The following is a 26949-nucleotide window of genomic DNA, read 5'->3' on the forward strand; positions in this document are numbered from 1 at the left end:
TGTGTTCTGCTCTCTCTAAACTGTTACAAGTATACAGGACAAAAAACAAGAATGTTAAAATTGCTTGGTAAGTTGAGGAAAATAATTTTATGTATGGCATGCCAGCTTATGACAATGTAACGTTTGCAGTGCTTTTCATGTGTGTCTAGTGCCATATATTTCTAAGATATCTTTTGCAGCCAAGGAGATCTAGACAGACAAAAATGTACATTCTCACACTTGTAATCACAATTGTACCCACAGTTTCATTGCAAAGAGAAAAGTGAGCACTCATTCATATAAGTAGATGATACTTGGGTTTTTTTAATAATTGAGAAAAATTGTTCGAGTATATATAACCGATAGAAAAAGATAACCCACATATAAATAAAACACAATATTTAAGCATATAGCTGAGAATTAATTTCTAAACAAATAGATTGGCATGTAGGCAAAATTTCCAGATTCGACCTCCAATATTGTGCATTCTGAAGTACATGCATCTGTTCTTGTAAAAATGCTCTGTAGATATTTGTGAACAGATGGGGACTCATAAATTAAATAATGTATTTTATGGTTTGTCTGGATTCTGCGATCACTTAAGCAGCCTGTGATGTTTCTAATGTGCTTGCTTAGGCACTTTCTTAGCAATTGAATGTTCCCCAAAGACTCTAGGATTAGAGCTAGGTCTGGGCAAAAAAACCTCTGTGATTTAGTGAGAGTGCTGTGAGCCACCTGTAAGTTGTCTGCTCTGCCTCCACTAAAGACAATAGAGGCTTCTTTTCAGTGGTCGAGTGCAAGGATGCTCAGGCTTGGATTAAATTGTCTGAAAATACAAGGTTCAGTTTCTCCTCTGAACCCACGTGGAACACAGGTGCGATTAAGGTGGTAAAATAGCAGAAAACAAGCTGAATCTCCTTGACTCCCCCCGGGCCAATCCATGATTTGCCCGTTTTCTGGTTTCCACTTTTCTCCTGTATTCCAAGTGGTGCACCTCTTTTGGGGGTGAGCATGCTGGAACAAGCTCAGGAGAGCAACAAGAGCCATGAAGTCACCTGTTTTACATGAACAGGAAATTCCTTCATCTTAGGGAAGTATCAGAGGAGCATTGCCAGCCACCTTAGATTCAGTTTCTATTTCCTAGCCAAGGCAGTGTGAGCTCAGTGGACCTGAGAGGTTCCCTAACACCATTCTCACGGTGACTCAAAGAAATAAAGAGGAGAGAGTGTATTTGTACTTACCGTGAATAAAATTACCTACACAGAAAACTGAAGCTGCCAAGTGAAAAGCTCAGAACAAGAAATTAGGAAGTACAAGAATAAAGTACGCTCATTCAGCTTTCATTTGGTCCTCATCAAGCCTCTAGTCACATATCCATATGCTGCTTTCTCATATTCAGTAAATTTCGGTTCTCTCTTTGGACTGCCCACTTTATATTCAAGTCCTTAGACTCCTGGATCCCAAATCTGGCTTCCCTGCCAGTATCCTTGTGCAACCAGAGGTTTGCACCTCCTTTTCTCCCCTTCTCCTTTCTCCTGGCATCATCAGTGCAGCAAAGACCCAAGAGCTGTGGCTGGGGTGTGCCTAGCGCTGACAGAACACTTGCAAACTGAGGGGTTTTTTTCAGATTTTTAAACTCCAATACATTTATATTTTGAGAGTTTTTCTCTTTATGTAAAAGTAAGGCAACACTTCTGAAAAATACCACTCTGTCCCAGTGTGTGAGTCCACGGGCATTTCTTAACGAAATAGTTATTAAAAGGATAACACTATTCAAAAGAGCTAAACATAGCATAAACATTATGCTTTGCCGAGTCTCTTTCTGATCACCAACTCCTCTTCCTTGCCTGAAATTTTTACCCAGGAAACTCAGTTTGACTCACTTGGCTTACATGTTGAAGTGGGCAGCTTCAAATAATTTTTATGGGATGAATCAGGCAGCTTCAAATATGAGTGGCAGTACTGGTCTGTCCACCTGACAGCACTGGATGTGACCAGGAGCTAGCTACACCGTGAACGGTATGAACCAGAGCAAGAGGGCTCAGACCCGTGTGAGGTTGTACCCTTTGGAAAGGGAAACACTTGAGGAAACCCTGAAGTCAGGAGGGAAGGGGCAAACATACAGCTTGCTTTCCTCAGAAGGGGACTGGCATGTAGGGAGGAATATCTTGCACCAGGTGACACCCTCATGAAGAATGGGTTTGAAGAGACAATGATGCCTCCCCTAGCGGTGATTTAATATTCTGCTAACATGTAATGCCCACTAGAAGAGTTTCATACAAACTCTTTTCCACAGCGTTTTTTATTTTGGTTTTAAAGATGTCATCTACAACATACTATATTTTAGGTATGTCTGCATCTCCTCAGCTGCCTGTCTGGAGCTTTTTTCTTCCCCCCACCCCATCTCTCTCTATTTCATGTGCATCTTTACTCTGACTCAGATTGTCAGCGCTCCTGGCCATCCTTTTCCACAGACCAGCAGTCTTCCAGCGCTCCTTCCTCTCCAGGTAAAGCTCATAATATTTCATTGCTTCATCACCTTTGTTAATTACTAAATCTTTCCAACGCTCTGTCTGGAGTTGCCTGCTGTGGCACAGAAAATTATAGTGCTGATTTTTAAAGAAAGCATAGGCATGTCAGTAGAACTTCGAGTTTGGAAGTTTGTTCAGTTGTAAATTGCAAATGTTTAAATAAAAGAAGACATTTTCTGCAGAACAGAGGTATTTTCTAAATGCATTAATTAAAACTCAGATTTTCCATGAACAATGCTTTAAAGTGTTTTAAATTCTTTGTCTGTGCCTGCAAATGAAGAAGTGTAAAATATTTTCTATCTTACTAACCAAATACTCCACTACCAGAAAAGCATCTGCATACATGTCATATTGTATATAAAATTGTTGTGTTGGTAATATAGAAAACCAATCAGTAATTACTTGTTACTGTGTTTATATTCTTCGATTGAAAGCTCATAGAATCATAGAAGAGTTTGGGTTGGAAGGGACCATTAAAGGTCACCTAGTCCAACACCCTGCAATGAGCAGGGACATCTTCAACTAGACCAGCTTGCTCAAATCCACATCCAGCCTGACCTTGAATGTTTCCAGAAAGTCCAGAATTTCTGTTTTAAAGCAGAGGTTCTTATATTGTGGGGAGTGTATTTTCTACCATTTCAAACTAGTACTTGGCTCAGCATTATCAGTTGGATAGTCATGCCTGTTACCATAGTTGCTGCCACTACCCATCAAAAATAGAGGAAAAAAGCTTGGGAACCCCTGAATTATAGTAAATATCCCTTGCTACATCTGTTTCCTGTTCAGTTTCACTCATTATTTTCCATTGAAAATGAGTTTCTAAAGCTTCCTTTTGTTTTCCTTTAGCCTACTTATTTAAAAATTTAGTGTCTTTTTTAACATACTTTTTTTTTCCACACTGCTTTGGATGGAGAAAGACTACTCCAAAGTCAAATGGCTATGAATTTATTTTTATAAATAAAAAAATATGCTGCAGCAGCATATGCTTCCTGTTGCTCTGCTTGAGCCTTATTTCAAGGCACTTTGTGGCAGGGAAGCTCTTATTAAGACCATGTTCTTTTTTTGCTCCCTCCTCTCTCTCTCTGCAAGGAGGTTGCATGGTACCGTTGTGGAGTGGATCCTCCTTCATGTGGGAAGCAGCAACACCTATTTAAGAATGAGAGCATAAAGACCAGAGGGCTGCACCTGTCACCAGAACAGACTGATCTTGATTATGATCTTAGAAAATTTTAAAATAAAAAGAGGGAGGGAGATTCCATGTTTGCCTCATATTAAGTAGCTCTTCATCTCTGTATTTTCAGATAACAGCACTTTCAAATAGGCTGAGGTACAGTCTTGACTTCTTGTTCCTTTTTCACTGTGCCACTCCTCTCCCCTCCCATGAAACTGAGAAGCAGTAACTGTGAATGATCCAAGAACAGTCGTTTCTGCAAATCCATTTGTGTACTGTATGGTACCTCTCAGAAGCACAGTTTAGTGAGTGTTCAGCAAACACTTTACATGGTTTTAGGTTCGGCAGTTTTATCACTCGTCATCAGGAAAACTGAAAAGGCTGTGACTCCTCCTTTCCTAGAAACTGGGAGAGTTTCATTTGTATCTTGTAGAAATGAAAACAGTGAAAATTAATTTGGTGAAAGCCAAAAGGAGTCAGTTTTGAAGACAATTTGCTGCATATCTGAATCTGGAATTGGTTTGCTTGTTTCACAGCCACTATCTTGGATGATGGCTACAGCAAAGTGATTAAATAACATGATACTAAAACCAAAAATAGGAAGCTAACATTTGCTAAAACTTACTATAGAATTTTCATTTCTATCAAAAGCAGGAGCCACTTGCAGCACTTAATTTTATCTCCTAGAAGTTGTCTCATATTGTGATTTCAGAGGTCTTTCTCTCCTATTACAAATTCTGGAGAGCAGACTTTCCCATTGTAATTTTGAATAGCAGTGTGCCTGATTATATAATAGCATTCTATTTTTTAATAATTTGTCAAAGTTCAAATCCATTTCTGACATATGAAGATATCTACTTACTTGAGTAAAATGGTTGCGTTTAAAATAAATTTGTTTCCTGATATCCCCAGTTCTAGTCTCATTAAATTCATATGCATTTAAGTTAGCTATTTCTGCCATATTCCTTTAGTTTTCATATTGCATTTTGGCAGGGCATTATTTACTGTTATATTAGAAAGTATTTTATTTAATACAGTAGAGATTTCATAAATTACAACTTTATAATTATGTCATTGAATGATCCAGCCAGTTGCACAAATAAAGATTTCTATGAAGGTGTCACAATCTACCTATGATTTTTACAGAATTTTACTTGGTTTTATTCTCTATAAAATTCATTTACAGTCATGTATAAATGTAATAGTGGTTTTATTTATATGCAGATTTTGTGGCTTCTCCAACAAATGTTAGGACCATGCTGGATAAAACACTTAGAGTTCTTAATGTTAGAGTATGGCAGAATTTAGAAGCCTGAGTTTAAAAATGAAATCTGTAATATTCTGCCTAATTTCTTGGATGCAAGAAAGTGTTGGTACACAATAACAATAAAAACTTTCAATATCTGAAGTTTTGTGAAATGGCCTTCCCACTGAGGATCTCATCTTGGATGAACTGAACATCTTGCCACCTGTCTTGGGTGCCTCACCTTTGAGCCCAGACACTTGTGCCTAAGTGTGAGAGGGATTGGGAACCAGCAGACCGTCTCAGACAGTGCGTGACAGAAGCTGACTGCTCACCATGAAAATGCCTAGGCTCCTTTATTGATCTAGGCCTGGTTTCTTGATCTTAGTCACAGTAATTACACCCCAGAAACTGGTATTATAAACTAAAACATGAAGTAGAGATGATATAAACAGGAACTGATCTTCTCATTGGATTGCACTCATGTACTGTTGCTGTAGAGTAGTAGTCCATGGTATGGCTGAGTACTGTACAGTAAGTTTTATAATGCATGAAGCTGCCTGTGATATAGATACTCTACATTCAGGTGTATGAGGGGTGTGAACAAAAAAAAAAAAATTAGGTTTAAGTCTTAAGCAGAAGTTGAAATTCTTTGGGTAGAAGAAGAGTTAAAGTTTTACTTTTCGTGAACTCTGTGGTATATGCAACTTTTTGGTAGTAACTTCTGTTTTCAATATTCTGTTAAAATGTACAGTATTTCAGAGACCCAAATGAGTGGTAGACCTTTCCTGAAGAAGACGAATGCTGTTGCTTTAACTGTTATCTGCATGTTTCCTCACAGTGAAAAAAAGCCCAACGTTTTTAGATGTGAACACAGGACCCTTCATCAGGACCAACAGCTTTGCTGATGAGCTTGACCTGGAGGGTGAGACACTGTTGACCCCAATAACTCACATCTCACAGTAAGTCAAGGCTATTGAATTGTGCATTAGTTGACTTAGACAAGAGAAGCCAATTCAGGTGGGAGGAGCTGAAATATGGAGCTGATAGGGCTATCTCAGATATTTGCGTCAAACTCTTTTTACCTTGAAGTTGGTGTATACTCTTCTGAGTGCCAGTAAATCTTCGTGTTGACCTAAAGAAAAGTTCACTTGGCTGTGACACAAGGCTTTAGTTTTTAGCTAATGTCTCTGGGCAGCTGGTGGTTGATAGCCTCAAGATTTTCACATAGAAGTAGTGTGCGGGAGTACTTGCCTGTTGAGAATTATATTACTCCCTCCACCATTTTCCAGTGGAATAGCTGTAAAGTAAAATTTTAAAAATTTTTAAGTACTACTTATATGAAATACCAGCCTTTCCCTTTCAGCAGCACCTTCTCTAACGGTCAAATGGACATCTGCATTGGAAGAAAAGATCTGTTTTGACCTTTATTACTGGTTTGTGGTATATAAAAATGATCTGAAATAGGCCTTTTTAAAATTTTTTTATTTTGTTGGTTTTTTCCTTTTAAAAGAAGATTTTTCCACATGTCTGTATGCTAAAATGTTATCTCCACGTTCTCAGATTATTCTAAAAAAATGAGAATTGCAAAAGGTTTTTATTCAAATGCCTTTAAAAAAAATATGTCATTGTTTAATTCAAACTCCTGACAAATGCTTATTTTTTTTACCATAGTAGGTATGTGACAGTGTGTTCTCTAGCAGAGGAATGAGACAATTCTTTCCCTTCCTATTCCTAGAAATCTCAGGATTTCTGCAGTGAAACCACAAATGAAAATTCTTGGCATACTTGTGTTTCTGAGGTACAAAACATGCAGAAATGCCTGCTGCAAATTTTCAGGCTTTCTTCCTATACAGTATAAATTGCAGAGAAGCATGAACACGCTTTTTATAGCCACTTGAGAAGGGCATTTTTAAAAAAAAAAGTAGGTTTAGGGGGGAGTCTTCCCTGCCCCCAAACAAAAGGACTTGCATTTTCAGCTGAATCACTAAATGTACATGTATTTGTAGAGAGAGGATTTACGAGACTTGTATTCTGGAAGATTTCTTAGTGGTACAAGCAGGAGGAGGAAGTCATAAATTTCCTCAAGCCTTAGACAAAAACAACGGAGCAGCAAAACCAGATCTAGAAGTTTCCTTCGCGAAGCTTTTTTTTAAACTTTAATTTACCACAACATTGCAGGCTTTCTTTAAGAGAAATAAGCTTTGGTGCTAGGAGTTTTGATTATCCTTTTTGGATTTGGGAATCATTTAGTTATTTCTCATTGTCACTTTCATTGATACATTTCAAATAATGCTCCATCACTTTTAGGTCCAACTTGGTGTAACAGCTGAGACTTTTTCCTATGAACTACTTGTGGGAGACCTTAGGGTATAGGCAATGTGTATCAGCTGAAGAACCATACCAAGTTAACACCCTAGTCTTTTAGTAACTTTTATATCTCTGTTTTACTTCCTTAATTTTTAGTTGGAACCTTTGTTGAAATCTTCCCTAGATTGCTATGGGTTATGAGTGATGGGATGGTACAAAACATGTCCCCGTTTCTGGCTTGAATTAAGTCTCTGCTAGGGGGGAAGAAAATGGAAGTCATTGTTTCATTTAAGACTTTGGTTTTAGATTCAAAACTGGATAAATTGGATTAAATGCAAAACTGGATAAAATAGTAATTGAAATGTGTCTCTGAAGCATGGGTGCCCAAATGTTGTAGAGCCTGGGAACTGTTCACTTAGAAGTGTGTTTATCTTGTATGCAGTGTATTAAATGGCCTGAAACAATACCAGAGCAGCCTATATAATATATAAGGGTTTAGCAAAAAGTTATGTGAAAACCCTGTGTTTTGTAATGTCAGTTGGAGTATTTGCGTTCAGGTAAAAGATATTCCCAAATATTTTGAAAGGAAAAATATTCTGATGTTTGTTCTGCTGTTGGGTTGGGCATTCTGCTCGCGTTTGAGGTGGCTGGAAAGCAAGCTGCTGTGTTGCCTTTCACTGGGTACCCGTGTTGCTGGATGCCAGAGACCAGTCAATTGCCATGACTCAGACAACTGCTTCTTTTTCCTTCTTCCCTTCAAAGTCCTAGGGAACAAATATTTATGAGCTGGTTACACATGTTAGTAGGAACGGCACGTTAGACGTGGGCATAGAATTAAGGATCAAATTTAGAATTGTGCAATAGGTATATCTCTGTGTGTGAAGCCACGTACTAATTTTCTGTATCACAACAGTGGTTAATCATTTCAGCTCTGTGTCTGTGTGTGTTTTTAATTCAGGCTTGAAAGTTATGTTGTGCCCGAGAGAATCTAGGAGGAATTGTTTTGTTCTGATGTCCCCAGTTGTGAAGGATTTTATTTCCTTAAAGCCATCATAGATACAGTATGTTTGCTCCAGATTTGTTGATAAGGAAATAAGCAACCATATGCAAGTCTAAACTCAAGTACTTAACAAAAATACAGCACCAGCTATGAAAACAAATTAGTATGGAAAACTCAAATTAAGTGCAAATATCTCTAGTTTCGTGTCTTAAAAGCAATTCATACTCTGTCGGAGAAACAGGAGCATGAAGACTGTTTCAGAAATGGAAGCATAATATAAAACACTTGATCTAAGTGTGCTTGGATTTGGGATTCATAGAACTATTTCCTGGTGACTTATATATTTATGGCAACATATTAATTAGCTTAACCATAAACCACAGAAAGGTGACTCCAGAAAAAACATTAATTTTTGGAAGTCATAAATACATGAATAAATATTACACAGTTAATTGGAGACATGCAACTGGAAAGTGACTTTTAGTTGACAGCATGAAAAATATTTCCTTTTGACAGGTAGAGTAAATCTGGCAAAAGTGTGGGTACCTACCGTGTTACTGACAGGTAGACACTTGGCATTGTTGTGGCTTGAAAAAAGAATGAGGCTGAGTTTGTTTCCTCTGAAAAGAAAATGCCATCTTTCAGCCCTTGTGACAAAGGGCGTTAGGCTTCTAGACCTAAAGCCCCCTTTAAATTGAATTTCAGTGTCCTATTGTTTATGCAAAAATTATTCTCTTGTTGTAAATGTAGGTGCATGTTTTCACTGAATTTAATAGGACTGGTTTTGTGTCTAATAATAAAAATGCAGGTGTGGGTTTTTTTGCAGAACATATTTCTGGCTGTATTTTAAATCTGTTTTGAAAAAAATATTGTACTAGATGTAGCCCTATTTCTGTGGAACTAGAAATGGGAAATCTTTCATGTTGCACACGAAATTGGAATCTTTCCAAAATTACTATACCAGTTAGTCATTTGTCACTACCACTTTGAGGAGACAAAAATAATACTACTTTGAGACCTGATGTTCAAACAGGAAAGTGATTAAAATGTGATAGAAAAAACAGACTTGCAGCAGGTGCGTGCAGAAATATAGAATAATGTAGCAATGCATGGAAGAGTGGCTGTGCTTTTCCTTCTTCATGAGAAATCTTATAAACAGAAGATGCAGATTCAAGCAGAGGGATCTGAGTAATTAGCTGTTTTGGAGCTCACCTATAAAATGAACTGGGACAGTCCGAAGAATGCAGTACACTGTGTTGGTTGAGATACGACTTGGCTCTTCAGTGGTTTGTTTAATGATTGTTGTGGCCTGTTCGGTTGAAAAAGTGAAATAGGAAACAAAACTGTAGCAATACCACACCTCTCCTTTGGACTTCTCACTGTTTTCTTTCTCTCTAAGCAGTGCTTTCCCGTATTGTTTCCTGTTCCCTGTTTCACTTCACTGGGCCTTTTGTTCTATTTGCATTTTAAAGCAGTGGAAAATTGATGCTACTTGTAGCTGAGCCTCAGCTACCACGAGGTTCTTTCCCTGTGTTCGTATAATTGTTTAGTTTCAGCACCTTTTTTAACTTTACATTTTTGCATTAGCTGAAGTATCAAAAGAAATCCACCGAGCTTCTAAGAATACAAATAAGGGGGAAGGAAGTGGATGGAATTGAGCTGAAAAAGAGAGACAAGAAAATAATTAAGAACACTCAATCTAATATATATCTTTATATAAATATTTGTCACTGCTTTAAAGAAGTTGAAAAAGAGCTCTGCATTCTCCATGAATCTTTCAGAAATGCTACTGTTCCTATCTCTTATTTCTATAGTTTCCCATTCTCAGGGTTCAGCAGCTCAGTAGTGGTTTGTTTAGTCAGTTCTGGGGAATAAATGTTTGGTATTTCTTTCTGCTTCTTTATAAGTAATTTTTAGGGAAATACTACCTCTAAATGTATTATTGCAGAAATGGAAACATAAGTCAAAGATCATCTCTGGATACTGTATTTAAACTCTGTATATTAAAAAGTAGCTCGATTTTTCACAAAGCTTAAAGAAACTGGGGAGACCCCTTGAACAATTAATACCTACTTCTATCACCTTGAGAATCATACCGAACGAGTACTCGCTGTCATAAGACTATGTAAACCAATATACTCTCTAACTATGCAAATTGCTGGCAAAATTATTGATCTTTAAATTGTGAGTGTGGTATTACTTCATACACATATCTCTAATTTTTTTTGAAAGAATTACTGTGGATCCAGGTGACTTCAGGGAATGTATTTCTTGCTGAAAGCAGTTGCTAACATTGCATGTTTGCAATCCTGTTTTTGTCTATATGGTCAAAATAACAAGAATTCTTGATGTTTTAGTGACTCTTCCCCACATGTTTCATGTATCTCTTTATCGGGTGGTGAAAGTACACTTCATTAGTTAAGGATTGGTTTTGTCAGTATACATATAAAATAATTTTTCAATGGAGGCTCTCTTGCAATGGCATACTGCTGTGAGCTTTGATTTAATACAGTAGGCTTACACTAAAATAAGGCATTAGATTAAAACCAAAAAGCACTTTCTTTTTGTTAAGTGTATTTCATCCTGAAAGAATTCTGTGCTGTGACATCAGCTTTACCTTCTCTACTATCTCCATCAGTCTATCAAGTGTGGTGGAGAGCCTTTTAGGCATTGTCTTACAAGTAAGTTGGAGGCTCCAATGGTGAAAGTGTTTTTAAAAATAAACCCTTCTTTGTTAAACAGCACGATGGATGGAATAATTAAGCAAACAAATTTAGTGCTTTTTAATAGTTTTTATATTAAGAGGAAATTACAACATGGATCTTTCTGAACGGTTGAAATGAGTGCTTTTGAACACTTTGAAATATAATTGAAATAATCAAAATAAAGTGTGCTGGTAAACACCGAGTGCAGTGTCCATGGTGCTGCACTGACCACTGGCTTTTCTTGAAAATAGTGTTTTATTTCTTTTTTTTCTTTAAGATTTCTATGAAGTGTTTTATGTTTTAATTACCAGCATATTGTCTGTTGGCATGAGATACAACCACATTGCCTAGAACAAACAGTGCTAAATGTGTTTTATAACTGTCTCTCTTCTGTTGGATTATCAGTGAGTGGAATCCCAATTTGCTTTGATTTGCTAGCTCATATTGTAAAAGATACCTGCTTTTATCTTCCTCTTCCATACCAAAATGACCCTCTGAAGTCTGAGCAAATATTTCTTTTTCACTCTCGAGTGGCCAGATGTAACGGCTGACTTCTGCTGTCACGAGAATTCTCTCCGAAACGCTGCTAACAATATTTAAACCATGATTTGCATGGGGTCCATTTTATCATTAATGACAAGGGCGTGTTAGAAGAATAGCTGTGATAGCAACTGTATGTAAGTGCATGCTTGAGTTAAGATCAGAGCTTAACATTCAAACATTGCTGGTTACTGTTATGTGCTGTTATTCCAGTCATTTACTTGCACCAGGAAAGTCTTCAGTACTTGCTGTACCCTGGGCAGCATCCTTTGTTTATTCAGCATGTTTCAGTATGCCATCAAACTCCCTTAGAAATGCTGCTTATACTCTCTGCTGATTTAATAGTTTGCTAAAAATGGGGAGGACTGTTTCCCCGAGTTACTTATTCCCTTTGGTATAGAAAAGCATCATTATACCCTGTGCTTTTATTATAAATTGACCATAAATGTGGCCACAGAAATCAACCCTAGAACTGATTTTTCTCATCTGTTCAGCTGCTTTGAGCCACTTGAGGATATGAAGTGTCCCTAAAGCTGGTTTTAACAAGCAATCAGGAAAATTCCTTTTTCAGAAGGAAACTCCACAACGGTGGTAAACGAGACACTGTAATGATTTCAGTGTCATCATCCCATTCTGGTTTCTTGTTGCGGTTTACATGGGAGGGGAAAAGGACTATGGCAATCCAGTCTGAAATATGGCTAATCCCTTAAGTCAGCAATGATCAACTCAGTATAGTAATCAAAAAGGACTTAACGCATCTCTGATTTAAGTTAAATTGTTAGCTTGGTAGGTAGTTCCAGTTTTAGGGGCTGCAGATCTTGTCTGCAGCTCAAGAGCTAGGTGATTGTAGTAGAGCAGGACATAAGCAAACCTGTCTCTTAAACGTTGAAAGGCAAGTTGGTATTTTAGTATGTTCATTATACTTTATATCTGTCTTACAGGTATTGATACCAGCTGGAAGCACTGCCTAAATAGCTATGGCGTTCCCACTGTAGCTGATTGTGTCTTCCATGATACAGGCAGTTATTTATAATCTTTGTGTTTATAGATGGGTTACCTGAGATGTGCTGAAGACTTGGGCAGATCTTCACAGTGTCTTATTTCACCCTCAACGCTGTAGCAACTGAGCCACTTCCGACAGTGCAATAAGTAATGTGGCCAACATCTGTCCCATGTGGTTACTTGTTTCTTTTATCTTTAGGGAGAACTTCTTGTGTACTGTGGTGGGTGGTTGCTTTTCTCATGGATTAGGTAGAGGGTGTAGTTTACATCTACAGATCTGAAGACCAGAAGGGATAATTAGATCATCTCCTTTGATCTTGTGAAAGACAGGCTGTAGCGCTCCATCGGGTTGAATGCAGCATTGCTGTGCTGTGTTAATATTAGAAAAAACACAATAAAAGAATTGTATTTCATAAGCTGAGAGAGTGAACAGGTGAAAAATTCAGGCAAGGAACCTAGAGTTTGCAATTTCATCTCTCTTTTTATTTTAACTTTCTATCTATTTATTTATTGGAGAGGGAAGTGCTATCATAGACTGTTGCTGCTATTTGCCAGAAGGTAGTACTGGACAAATATGTTCTGTGTTAGAGGTTACAAGCCTTTATGAAATAATATTCTCATGATCTTTTCTCCCTTGCTACAAATTGTCACTGATGTATTCAAGTACAGGATAAAATTACTATTTGTCTATTTTACACTACTGACATAGTATAAAAGTAATGTGTTGACTTTTCCTAGTGTACAAACTGTCTAGGCAGAAGCTAAGATAGCTTAGCTATTTCTTTTGTGTTGCAGATGAATGTTGCATTCCTTGGTCTCCAAGTGCTGGTTTACATCTTGATTGATGTTAAGTAATTAAACCAGACTCCAGCTGCTTAGTGATTCAGAAGTACAGGGCTCCTATGCTGTAAAAACAACAAGCAACTCCCCGCTTACTAACTTTTATCATTGTTTACTTTGGGCACTATGCAGAATAATAAGTGCAAAAACTTTTTTTGGGGGGGGAGGGTGCAATAAAAATGTCTCACTTTTATCTAGCACTTTAAACAGTTAAATTTATTATCATCTTGAGTTAACGCCAGAACTAAAAAATCAAAGCATAAATAAGCATTTTCTTTATGTTATGAGGGTGGAGGATGGCTTTACTTTTTGTTTAGATGTGGTTGGATATACCAGAAGAAGTTCAAAACTTGAGTAGTTTATAATGTGCACGCTTCTTTTGTTGGGAGTTATTTTATCCAATAAGCGTGAGAGAAATTTTGTTTAATGGTTTATTAATTGTATGACAAATAGTAGTTTTCTACCAATGTGGTAACAAAATATTCATTATGAAGTTGTAAAATTTAATAGTTTTAAATAGTGGTTGAATTAGCATACTTCAAAATCTGTGGGCAGCATTATCCCCACACATGCTGCATATACCCTGCTAAATCAGTGTCATAAACATACCTGGATTTGGCATCACGGCTCTCCAGCAGGAGTCAATCTGTACAAGGTTGTAGGAATGCCTGTCAAGATCAATATGTGCCAACCAAGAGACGTAGTTGACCACGGAGGTTTATTCCATGTGCAGGTACAAACTAGTAAATGAGCAGTTTTAGCAAAATTATAATTCTAATATTGGTCAGAATGTTAGCATTTGTAAACATTGTTTTTCATTAGCCAAATGATGGCTGTGGATGTGAGTGTAGTTACAGATATCTGTGTCTGTGTTTGGGGCAGAGAGAGCTGGAAACCAAGACAGTGTAACAAGCAAATAGTTTGTCTAAAGTTTTTTTGACCTAATCATCTAATTCCAGGATCAACTATCAAATCCAGGCATGGAACATTATGGTATTAAAAACCAATAGCACGTGTGACCCAAGGGACCTTTGTATTTTAGTACTTGGATAACATTTAATTTCTAATAAGGTCTTGTGAGAGCATCTTTTGTAGTAAAGTGCATTATGCTGGAAAAATGGAAATCAACAGCTGGTTTAAATATTGCTGAATAGTACAACAGAATAGCAATGCTGAAGGAAAATACCTTTTTGTAACAGTATTAACACCCAGGGAAGCAATTCCCAAAGGTGTAAATGGGTTAGTTTACCTGCTGTAATACTATAATTTTTCAGGAAATTGCATGCTGTACATTCTGTGGTTAAAAAGTGATCTGAAAATTGCTCAATATTATGAATGCAAGTTGATTTTTCCTATTAACTTCATTCCACAGTGCTTTTACAAAGATAAATATTGCAATTGCAGTTTTTTTCACAAGTAAATGTTGCTCCTAGTATGATCAGGACCCAGTTCGGAATTAATGTAGTATTTTCCTCTTCCTGTACTTCTCTGGAAATCCTTTTACAGCACTGACACATTAGAGACTTTCTCCTGCAGCTGCTGTTTCTGATCACTATTGATGATTTTCTCTCTGAAGTTAAAACACGGTGAAGTATGCTTAACACCCTACTGATGTAGAAAAGCTTACTAGGATGGAAGATTTTGCTTGAAACATTTGCCAAATCCAAGGCAGAGCTGTTAAGTAGGGAGTTCTAGGCATCATCTTGGATGCTGGATGCCTGAAGTGCAGCATGCCTGGCCTTGGGTGCTTACCCTGGAGAGAGAGCCCATGGGAGGTCATGGAGCTTGTTGACTGAAACGTATGTTCTTCATGTGACTACAAGGACCAAAAATAGTTGTGATTTCAGGCAATGTGTCAGGGACTTTCTGTCATTCCCATGTGTAGAACTGTATGTTTTGTTTTACCACAGGAAGTTAAACTGGGAAAAGCTAAAGCGTTTTCATTGTGTTGCAGACAAAATACCTTAAATATCTTCCAGTAGTTGTCAGCCTGTTAGCCAACTAAAGCTAAGCACCTGACCTGTTGCTTGTGGTTGTGTGTTGGTCTGTGTTTTTCTCAGGTTCCTGTATCACACCCATTCCTGTGGTTACTGGTGTAAAAGTAAATACGGAAGCTAGTCATCGCTATGTCCGGTTACTCCTCTGCATTATCTTTCCCAAGGAAAACTGATGTATTTGTGTTCGTTTTTTTCCCTTCTTTTTCTCCATATGTAAAATGCATAAATATTATGTCAAAAAGAAAGTGGATAAGAAAGTGGTAGCAGTTCTTGTTGTTGGTCTGTCTTCATGTCCTTTTGGTTGGGGGTCTGCCCCACCACCAAGTCCCATCTCCTGAGCAGGCAAGTGTCATTGGTACAGAAGTGTTGCTGTTTCTGAAAAGGAATACTTGGTCTTCTAGGAATTTTGAGCCTTGAAAGTAAAGGCAGGGATGTTCAGCGTGATGCAGCATCCTGCAGAGAGCCAAGCACAGCAGAAACATAATACTCATTATGTGGTTCTTGGTTTATGAGAGGTTGTCATTCTGCATTTTGTAGGTGCGGTGTTATTTTGAGGGATGGCACTTTCAGGCACTCTAGGTCCATAATAGAGGCTGTGCATGAATGGAAAATACTAGAGGATGACAAAAAATGTTTTGTGGTCACTACAAAAGTTTTTTACATTTGGGAATGTGAAAAAACATGAACCAAGAGCTGTTATCTGGTGAGATCTTGCATTTGGAAGTTACTTGTTTGTCTACATCTGTGAGTAAGTTCACTTTGACCAAACCTTTAAGATACAGACAATGAAACTTATGTGAATCATCCATATGATTTTTTTTTTCTTTTTTCTGTAGTGCAGCTGTTACTCTGGAAAGCAGTTGAGCCCTTATAGCTTTTTTTTTTAAATCTATTTAAACCTATTTAGACACTGGCTAGAATTTGAGAACAGATCATAGAATAGTTTGGATTGGAAAGGACCTTTTGAGGTCATCTAGTCCAACTGCCCTGCAATAAGCAGGGGCATCTTCAACTAGATCAGGTTGCTGAGAACCCCGTCCAACCTGACCTTGAATGTTTCCAGGAATGGAGCATCTACCACCCTCATTGTGAAAAAGTTCTTCCTTATATCTAGTCTAGATCATAGACACCAAGCGATATGAGCGCTTCTGGAAATTTGACCCCTGTATGTTTATACTCGTATTTGCCATACAGGCTTTCTCCATGCAAGTTGGCCTCTGTTCAATGACTGCTGAGCCCTATCTTGCCTGTTTTAAAAACATTCTGCAGCAGCAGTGGGATCCAGAAGTGCTCGTACAGAGCATTAACTCTTCTCAAGTTGTAGGCTTGGTATGGTGGACTTTGTTAGGCAGCAGTGAATGGTTTGAAAATACTCACAATCCATTATTTTAAAGTTAGTTTTAACACAAAATGGAAGCTTGTCTTGGGCTGTCCCACAGATGATGGGACATGCAGGACAGAACCAGAGTGGTGCGGGATGTTGGTATTCCTTTTGTTAGTGACCTGAGCTGGCAGCAGTGCTTAGCTGGCCACAGTTGGGCTTGAAAAACCAAAGAAACAAGCTTTGTCTAGAGCATTTGTTATTCACCCAGGTCTGAAAGCTAGGGGTCGAATTCCCTCCTCTGGTGAATGTGAAGTGTTGAGGAGCTTTGTGTTGGGAGTGTAGAGAGGTTGCAGAGGTGAAATGTATCCTTTTCTTCTCTTGTCCTACCTGAAGTCTAGGATGCTGAGCTGCTGTGTGTCTGTGTTTTCATTGTATTGGTTTCCAGAAACTCGGCTCTGGACTGGGAGTCCTGCTGTAGTTAGCAATATGCATACAAACAACAACGAGTCCTGTCTGGAGATGTTATGCTGTACCTGTTCCTCCTAAAAAGGAGGTCTTGATTTGAAAACACTATTATATCTTAGCACAGTATTGAGGAAAATCTGGCAAACTGGGATTAATAGACTGTATGTATCAAGGGCTGTTGTTCTCCTGTACTCAGCTGTTTTCAGAAAAAAAAAAATCACACTCTGATTTGAGAAATTCTGATTCAGCAGCAAAAACATCAATTTTTCCTTTTTCTTCTCTTTCCATTCTATACTTTTAGCTATTTTTTAAACTGCACAACGTTTAATGATTCTTGTTATTACCTGTTCTATAGAATAAGCAATGCAGGGGAAATAGGGAGTCAGGTGCATCATTAAACAGCTGTTATAAAACTTCATCTGTGTTGTAGCTGTGATAAATACACTAAAAAGTTTAAATGCCAATCATTATTCTTCTTGTTGTTTAATTACTTAGTACATCGAAATATTTAGGTTTTGTGAGCAACATCTTTATTTAGAAAGAAAAGTAAAGATTTGCATATGTGCTTTGTCCTAGAGGATTTGCACGGTGCTTGCTGCTGTATATGGAGCCTATGCTGAGGACCGTGTACATGGAAAGTACTGTACAAGAAATAGCTGTGTTTGAGTCCTAAAATGGCTGCTGGGATAACAAATAACGGAGGGATGCAACCACAGTATATATGTTCTTTAGTGAATTTAGTAAGTGTTCTCAGTCCATCTGCTTTTTATTTTAGAAACCTAATCCAGTCCTGTCTACGTAAATTTTTCAGATGCTAATTTAGAATGCATTCTTATCCACAGCCTTTGTTACACTCTAGAATCTTGATCTTTTTTTTTTTTAAAGAAGGCTATTTGTAGTCTTCCCTTTTTTTTTCTTTTTCTTTTTTTTTTTTTTTTTTTAGGCCACCCACATGGGGGCACCTGCCAGGTCTTCAGGGGTACTTCCTTTACTCTGCAGGGCTCTGAGGTTTTCTGTAAGTGTGTGCACTGTGTCTCATCCATTCATCATTATTACATCTTAATGTAGGTCTCAGGTTTGCTAAATTATGTTAAATCACTTCCATATTGAAACACATCAATAATTTTAAATCACTGTGTGCTGCAAACAGCAGGATCAGGTTATTAGAGCTCTTAATTGTTTCTGTCTTTTTGTCTGAAGGCTTTTGGTCTTTTACTGTAAATTATGAACTGGCAAATAATGTATACTCTAGGCCTTGCAGCATTACCACAAATGGCACATTTGAGACATGGTACATCTTGGAACTCTCTTTTTCTGAGGGAAGTACAGTTTAAAGGTATGAACTTCTCAAAAAGCAGTTCAATATAAATCATACCTAATGGAGCTGTAGTCATTACAGTTTGCAGATCCCCTGAGAGAAGTATGAATTATTAGAAATATTTGGATGGCAGGAGTCTGTCATTGGTTAATGACTTTTTTATGCGTGCAAGGTGTCCCTGTGTCAGAAAGAACTGAAAGAGAGGAAAAAAAAAAAGATAGGAATGGAGGAAAGGATAAAAGCAAGCCAAGAATCCAAAGTCTGGGAATATTAGCATCTGAACTGCAAGTTTTTTAGTTCAGTTCCACTCTGTTTAAGCAGGACATTTGTCTAGAATGCAGAAAATAAAAAACATGGAGTAGAGAAATGAAATTGATAGCTATACAGAGTTACACATGATGGAGAAAATATTTAAAGTGCATGTAGCAGTTCTAAACCAGATCTAACATAGACACTAAAAAAAGAGAGTTTTGATAGTAGGAAAGCAAAATGAGTTGGAAAGCTGTACCTTAATTGCTGGTTTACCCTTGTCCCATCTGTACTTCCTCTGGTCAGCTCATTGAAAGGCTAGAGCATTACTAATGCCTAAATGAATTGGGGGGGGGGGGGAGGGCTGGAGAGGAAGGGGACAAGACTTGGAGATGCTGTGATGAAGCAGATGGATTGTGGGGGAAGGAGAGAGGAGAAAAGAGTAATTGAGGGATGTAAGCTTCAGTGAACAGGCAGGATAGTCATAGCAGCAGCAACAGAAGGAGGAAATGAGCTGAGGATATGGGAGAAAAGTTTGCTCATCTTGGTGACACCATTGGACATATTTATGCTTGGAATGTGATGCCTTTAATTCTGTTGGCAGTGGTGTATTTCAGAGATTCTGTTTATTAAAGGTGTCCTGATAGCCTCATATTTTTCAGATATTGAATTTGTGATACTGCATTCTAGACACCTTGGTACTCGTCTAGGAACTGCACAGATCACAGAATCATTAAGGTTGGAAAAGACCTTTGAGATCATCAGGTCCAACCATCAGATGTGGATGTGTGTTCAGAAGAAGCAACTTCCAGAAATTAACTGTCACTTTCTCCTCTTACATTTCTACTTAAAAGCTTTCAGTTTTCTGATATGGAGCTGTGAGCTCCACCATGAATATGCTGCTTGATTCTATCAGTTCAACTCTGTTCTTAGCTGCTTGGTTTCAGTTCTTCAGTTTTTCCCCTCCTCGGTGTTTCCCTTATCCAAGGTTCAGTGGAACACCTTGGCCCAGAATTTCTCCTCATGTCAGTGCTTTGTCCTGCTTCCAGAGTTCTATGTAGGAAAGATGTTGGAGTTCTGCAGATAGGAAATTATTTCTTTCTTCCCCATTGGTCTTGCCTACCATCACTCCTAACTGTGTGCTAACACAGGACATGTGCCAGTAGGAGAGAGAGATGGCTGCTTCCTTAGAAGAAAGGAGGGGAATCCTTGATGGCTCCACAAACCTTTGAGAACACCAAAAGAAAACTAAAGTGCAGACCTGCGAGCTGAAGTCAGTGCTGAAGGCCAAAGGGCTAGCAGGCTGGTAGTTTGGTTAACAATTCATTTAACAGCATGTTCTGGTTTAGCTTTGCCAAAGATCCATACATAGATGGGTGAAATGGGCAAAAATGAGGCATTTTCTGTGGCTGTATTGTGACCTGGGTTTTTGAGGGGGAAAAGTTCTAGCTCAGTCTTCTGACTCATTTTTGTGGATGACTGTCTTCCTTGGCCAGAAGGCCTCTCTTTCTTTTAATTTACCTTTCTTTATTTATTTATTTCCTTTCCCCTAGTCATAAAGAAAGGCACCCAGTTCTTCCCTTGGTTCTTGATGGCAAACATCTAATCTAGCTTTACCTGCCACCTGCCAGCGTCATCAACAGGCTCTCACTGACATTCATCCTCCACCCTTGGCCTAACTGAAGAAAAAAAAGTCAAAAAGAGCATAAAAATCTGCCAGTGTTTCCTTGATGGCAGCAATCTTCTATCTGGCCTGAGTCCAGAGCCTTGTTTAGCACTTCACAGGTGCGATATGGATTGCTGATACCTGCATAAACCCCACATACATATCTTGGCCTTTTATGCTAAAGGACAGATCATAATGTTTCGTAATACATTTGAAATAATTTCCTAGCTTCCAAACACATGCATGGTGTGTGTTAATATATGTAAATTATGCACGTGACCAAATTCTCATTAGAAAAATATTACAGCCCTTATGAATCCCTCAGAACTTGCAAACTAAATGTGTTCAGCAAAGGTGGTGTTTTGTTTGAGCAAATAATTTTAAATGTAAGAGTATATCCTGTATATGTCTGTGTGCCCGCCTGGGCCTCTGATGTCCTTTGTGAATTTTCTGCTTGTAGTATAGTATGTTGCACATGTTGACATAGTCTTCTTTATTCAGAGGTACTAGTAAATTACACTGTATGTCTAACTTGAAGTTAGCTAACAGTCTTGCTATATGACTTCATATAATTAATGTTATAACCGACTGAAAGAAAAAAAGGGGTTTTGTAAAGAAAACAGCCTTTGAGAGGGTAACACCTTTTTCCTTTTTTTTTTTTTTTTTGTTAATAAACCTGTCAGTGATTTAGGATTATATCACTTGGGAAATATATATTGCTATTTTCCACTTCGCTTTCTGTCATCCGTATATTCTGTTTAGTCATAGTTTCAAGAACTGTAGAGCTCTGGTTTCATACTCTAGAAACTAGCTTAGTGGTTTGGTTTTTTTTTTTCATATTAAGAAAAGAGAAATAAGTAGAGATGTAGATGTTGAAGAAATCTCCCTGCTAAAGGAAAGGGATCTAGTTTGACACAAGGGGGCAGTCATGTTATATATGAAATTATCAACCATAGGTTAATAGTCAACTGGATGACAAAATTAACGTTGGAGAGTGGCATGAGTGCAGTCTTACATTTCAGCAGGATTCGCCAATGCTCCAAGTAGAATGGCTGCCAGAATTTTAGGAAAGATTTATTTGTAATCTTTTTTTGAAGAAAAAGAAGTCTGTGTGTATATCATAAACTGAGTGTTTTGTTCTTAAAGGTTAAAAAAAAATACATATGCATGTATATGATAATGTAGGTCATAGATGAGATGACTGCAGTACTTTCCACACTTGTAACCTACAGGCAGCTCACTCAAGTGTTAATATCTCCTCAGGGCTGGGGAATAAGAGTGAATCGAAACATAATCTGTCTTTTGAAAACTCTGGATACAAAGGATTTTAGTTGGAAAGTGGACTGGCTTTAAAGACTGTTGATTCTGTGAGAGGGATTGAGTAGAAGATCTCTTCAAATTTGTTTTGGACAGGAGATAGGATATCGCTCTGGAAGCCTCATTCCCTCTTTCGCATCCCTGCTCATTGCATTCCTGGAAAGGCCAGTTGGGTGATGTTCTATACAATTAGTGAAGACTCAGTACAATTACTGTGTTCAGTGCTTGTTGGGAAGCATTAAAATTTAAATTTGGCAGATAGTGATAATGTTTTACCTGGGTCATGGTCCTCTTCTGATTTTTGTTTGGAAGATCCAACTACTGTCAAGATGAAACTGAATCTGTTTGATTTGCCTTGTAGGTGAGGTTGCAAAGAGCATAGAGTTCCATAACTATAGTTTTAAAGTAAAGTGATTTTAATCCTAATCTGTCATGGCACATCATGAACAAGTCTTGCAGCGTAGGTCTCAAACATAGCCTTGCAAACAAGTTTCAAACATAGATCCATGGTGAGAATAGGTCTCAGAAGAGAATGTAGGGAGGAAAAATAGTTAGCAGCTTAGCATGTTCTCTAACTCTTAAGTCTGGAACCTGTTTCCTATTAAGAGAGATCATATATTTAAAAGCTGATAGACCTGATCATTAGTTGCTTTACTATGCTGCTGCTGACCAAGGCTACTTATAGCATTCTGTCACTTTAGTGTGTCAGAAATCTCCCTGGTTTCTGGAAACTACTGATAGAAGGAGGAAATACCTTTGAAAGATGAGGCAAAATGTTATAAATAGTGCTGGAACCACTGAGCCTTCAATGAGATGTAAACAAGGTGTGACTCAGGTGATAATCCTAAAGTTTATGTTGCCATCTCCTAGCATGTCTCACTTGAGGTCATTATTGTAGAATGTGGGCTTTTACTTGGAAAACTATGGTACTTGGGAAGTTGCATTTTTTTAATGTTTTTTTTATCATGGCTGACAGCATTTTGTTATATGTATTTTTTGGGCCTGAGTATTAGTTTTATCATGTATGGCATACTTTGCTGCCAGGAAATAAAAAAAATCACGTGATTTCTCCTTCATGTGTTCCCTCATTTTAACCTCCTTAGCCAGGTAAGATTAATAAGAAAAAAAATCGCAGAGGTGCACACACTGCTGCATAAATTTTTATTTTTGTTTTAATGCAACGACACAAGGCCAATGTGATCCTGTTGTCTGCATGTCACCAGTCACCAATCCCCAGAACTTTTAAACATGTTGTCTGGTCTTACCTTAATTTAAACCTAAATGATACTCAGTTTCATTAAATAAGCAGTTGTGTAGGAGAGGAGGAAGAAGGAAAGCTCACAGGTAGTTCCTCCACTGAAGTGAAAAGTTTTAGTCAGTATTTGGCCTTACTGTTAGACAAGGCACATTCCACACAGAGAGCCACAAGAAACCAAGTTTTGTAAATTCTCCTGTGCATACAGCTATTTCTTCTATTAGAGAGAGGATGAGATTATATCTAAGCTTGAAAGCTGGGAAAAGCCTATAGTTTAATGAAGTGAAGCCCTACAGAAACTATACATGTGTACACCACATGAGCAATGAAATTGTTAGGGAAGATTGCAGCAATAGGCTGTTGTCTCAACTATGTTTACACTTCTTCTAGTAAGCCTGTATCTTTACAGCTGTTAAATGGTTGATACCTGGGGATAACCCCTGTTCCCCCATAATTTTTCTGTTCTTCTTGACACATATGTTCAAACTGATTTCATACGACACTTTGATGGATGTTTTGATTCAGGGAATCAGTATTTCACTCAAAGCCTAACTAGTGAGATTGTACTAACCTTGAACTAGGTATTTTCACTTCCAGCATCTATGTGCTCCCAATGTGAAATTTGTATATTCTACTCCAAGTTAGAGAGGCAAAAGTAAGTATAACAGCTCTGTTTGGGACAGGTGGGGAGAAAGATAGTGCAGTAGTTCTTTGACAACGTAAGGCTTAGAGTACCAGTCAAAGTAATTAATTTTTCTGACAGTGATATGTTTTACTTCTCTCCATGAAAGGACAAAACAAGTGAGGTGTACATGCCAAAAATATCCATATATTTGGTAGGGCTTGAAGAATTTTCTTTTTCTTGAAATTACATCTCATAAGGATTGTATAGGAGTCCATCACTGACTTTTCTCCAATATTTGTTCCTCTAAGCTGTTGCACCTTAACCCTGGTTTTGATGCATTCATGAGAGGGAAAGTGCTGCTGCATTATGGGCAGGGAAGTAAGCTACAGAGTGTGCTAATTTAGTCTTGGTTAATTAAAAGTAGGTGAGTATGTTCTTATGGGCCTTCCTATAGGATTGTTAAACTTCAGTTTTTTATCAAAGGGAAATAAAGTTAAAGGTTTGTTCATCAGATTGTCATGGGAGTTTGCAAATCTGTGGATAAATTGGTGGCCGGATTCCATTGTCCTTTTGTCCCTTCTTTTCACCGGAAAGACACCATATCTAATTTCACAATCTGTCTTGTGGATTTAAATGATTTTTTTAAATACCTTTTTCTCTTGTAAATCATTGCCATAGGATAAAAGTTGTCAATATCTGAAGGATGAAATTCAAAGTGGTAACATGTATATTTTCGGAAGTTCAGTTTTAACTTTGGGCAGAGGCTCATTTATAATCCCCATTGGACAATGCGTTTGTTCTCTTCGACAGTTGAATAAGGGGAAAAGACATGTTGAAAAATGTGTTCCTGTCCTCTTTTTCTGTGTGCTTTTCTCTACATCTGTGCTTAGCAGAATCCCTCAGGGTATCCTGGATTGTATTTACCAGGAAGAAAGAATACCTGACTAGACTAGCATTGCTCCTCATGATTATGGTGTCATCAATTAACTTATATGACTCAAAACTGAAGCTTGCCAGTCATTTTAAAGCTTTGGATAATGAAACTCAGGAAGTTTGTTCCTACGGCAAATTTCTTCAACCTTTGTTTAAAATAGTATAAAATAACTTCCTTTAATTGTGGAAATATACTGTTGGCAAAAGGCAAGGGCAAACTATAATTCTTTAAACATTAGCAAATATGAGTCCATCGTATCTGACAGGTTAGAACTGGTTTCTCCGCACATCCAATAGCAGACAAATAGCAACAGTGTAATAATTAAAGCTTAATCCATGTAGTCATAAGCTATTATAAGTAATTGCGACTATTGCAGCTTAGGAGTTTTGCTTTTCTTATCTTTCAGAGTGGGATTTTCCCCTCCCCTCCCCCCTTAAAGAAGGGGAAATGCCTCAGTGCTTTTGAAGGGCTGTAGGACAGCTTGACAGTTATGTAAGCAGCTGTCTGCAGAAATTCATTACATGTCTGATTGTGCATAGCCATGTCTGACCCTTGGTTCTCATGCTGAGCTTTCCCCCCGCCAGCTACCTTCTCGTCTCTGGTTGATATTGTGGCTATTCATTTACAGAAATGCAGACTTCACTGGTCCTCCTCACAGTAAAGTATGCCATGATCCCTTTAACTTTATAGGCAGGGGTTCGCACTTTTATGTGAAATGCAAAAGGAATTTGGTCTCTAAATGGTGTGGCTTCACAGAAGAATGAATGTGGTCCCATACACATACTTGCTTCTTACTACTTTTCTGTTTGTTTGAGGCTCTTCCATTTTTTTTAGGTGATCTTCTAAGAGATCAAAAAAGTGGGGTCTTTTTAATCTATAATTTTATCTGATTCTATTTCTGAAAGTACCAGTGTTTACTGGCCTACTATACATCCCACCATGTCAACAAGGAAATCTTGACCAATTCTAACATTAAAGGAAAGCATAGATTTTTAGTATTTCAAGGGGTGCTCAACAACGACCTATATCTGGAATTTGTGACTTTACATCTTTCTCTGTTACATCATTTTATCCATCTCCTGTATTCTGATATTTAATTTTCAACATCATAATTCCATTTAGATTTCTTCTTTAAAGAAATTTCATCAAAATTTCTAAAACAGATCTCACAACCCATGTATTTTAGCTCTATGTACGTGTTGATGCCATTTATAGCCAAAAGAATCTTAAGATCAATGTGGAATTCCTTCTGCTTCTGTTAAGGTTGTGAACAGTTTGTTTTCACAGGTTTTTTGCCACTTGTTGAAGCTGAGAGGTGGCAGGACTAAATCATGCCAAGACTGAAGCCGCTAGACTTGGTAGGGTTAGTCAATGATCAGAAGATATGCTAAAGCTGGAAGTTTTGGGAAACATTTTCTTAGACAAGGTATGGTGGAACTAAAAGGGTTGTTCTAAGCTTGCAGAAAGCTGTCAGGTGTGCTTTCTGCTTCTTCTGCCCTAGTAGCTGTACTGATAATTCTGTTTATTGCTACAACTAAATATTGTACCATACATTTTATTGGACAGTAATTCTTGTATTGACCATCCAATGCCAAACTCAGTCAGCTGAGCTGGTAATTAAGCCAAAGGAGGAATACACATATTTTGAGAGTAGCTGTCCTTGAACATATAGACCCTGATTTAGGTAATTGGTTAAGCATGCATTCTGAGTGCTTTCTGAGTCTTAATAGCTTCAATGGAGGTAACATTTTGTTTAACGTACAGCATGTGCCTGCATGTGTTGCTGAATCAGATCCAGCTGAATCCCTGTAAAAGATCAGGGATTAGAACTGAGATTCTCTGATTCTGTTTGGAATGTGTCTGCCAACTATGAGCCAGGTTGAGTAATCACAGCATTGCCAGCCTCAGAAAGGTCATAAATTGTGAGTTAGGCCCTGCTGAATCACAAGACTTAAGGAAGTATTGGCATCTCTTTTTAACCTTTTGTTTTCTTAACACTTAGGCTACACATAGCTTCAAGTTCTTCTGTAAAGCTAGAAATACACTTTAAAAATTGAAGATGTTCGCATAAATCCTTCAAGTTTTAATCCTTCAAGTTTTTTCTTGAATTCTTTCTGTATATCACCTTTCTCACAGACACATACATCCTATGTCTTTGTTAAATTTTGACACCAAAAGAGAGGGGGCAAGATCACTTGATGGCTTTGAAGAGGGAGGAGGGTTCTAGCTTCCTGGAGGATTCTCATCTATGCCCAAAATAGACTAAAGGATAGTGAAGAAACTGAGGCACAGAGAAAAAGGAAATCTTTATTATTTTCCTAGTTAAAACAACTTTTACTATGAGTTCTGTCTGCTTTTGCTGGTACATATCTAGAATTTTGAATCTAGAATGTCTGTGAGCTTGACCTGTGAGAAATATGTCAAGAATCAACAGTGGTTCTTTATTGCCTGGGATATCTGAGTAAAAGGTTTCCATTT

At 37.9% G+C, this 26949-nt stretch overlaps 1 protein-coding gene across 1 annotated transcript in view; it reads left to right on the plus strand.

Annotated features, from left to right (window-relative positions):
• The window catches only part of KCNQ1 (potassium voltage-gated channel subfamily Q member 1), a gene marked incomplete at its 3' end in the record, with an annotated part of 366747 nt that overhangs the window by 113264 nt on the left and 226534 nt on the right, over positions 1 to 26949 (plus strand). Inside the window, exons 11-13 of the mRNA XM_082000813.1 lie at positions 38 to 67; positions 2421 to 2486; positions 5766 to 5886. Coding sequence (XP_081856939.1) covers positions 38 to 67; positions 2421 to 2486; positions 5766 to 5886 — 217 coding nt within the window. The remainder of the gene's footprint in view (positions 1 to 37; positions 68 to 2420; positions 2487 to 5765; positions 5887 to 26949) is intronic.

The sequence above is a fragment of the Phaethon aethereus genome (assembly GCF_964289735.1).
Source record: "Phaethon aethereus genome assembly, chromosome: 5".
NCBI lineage: Eukaryota > Metazoa > Chordata > Aves > Phaethontiformes > Phaethontidae > Phaethon > Phaethon aethereus.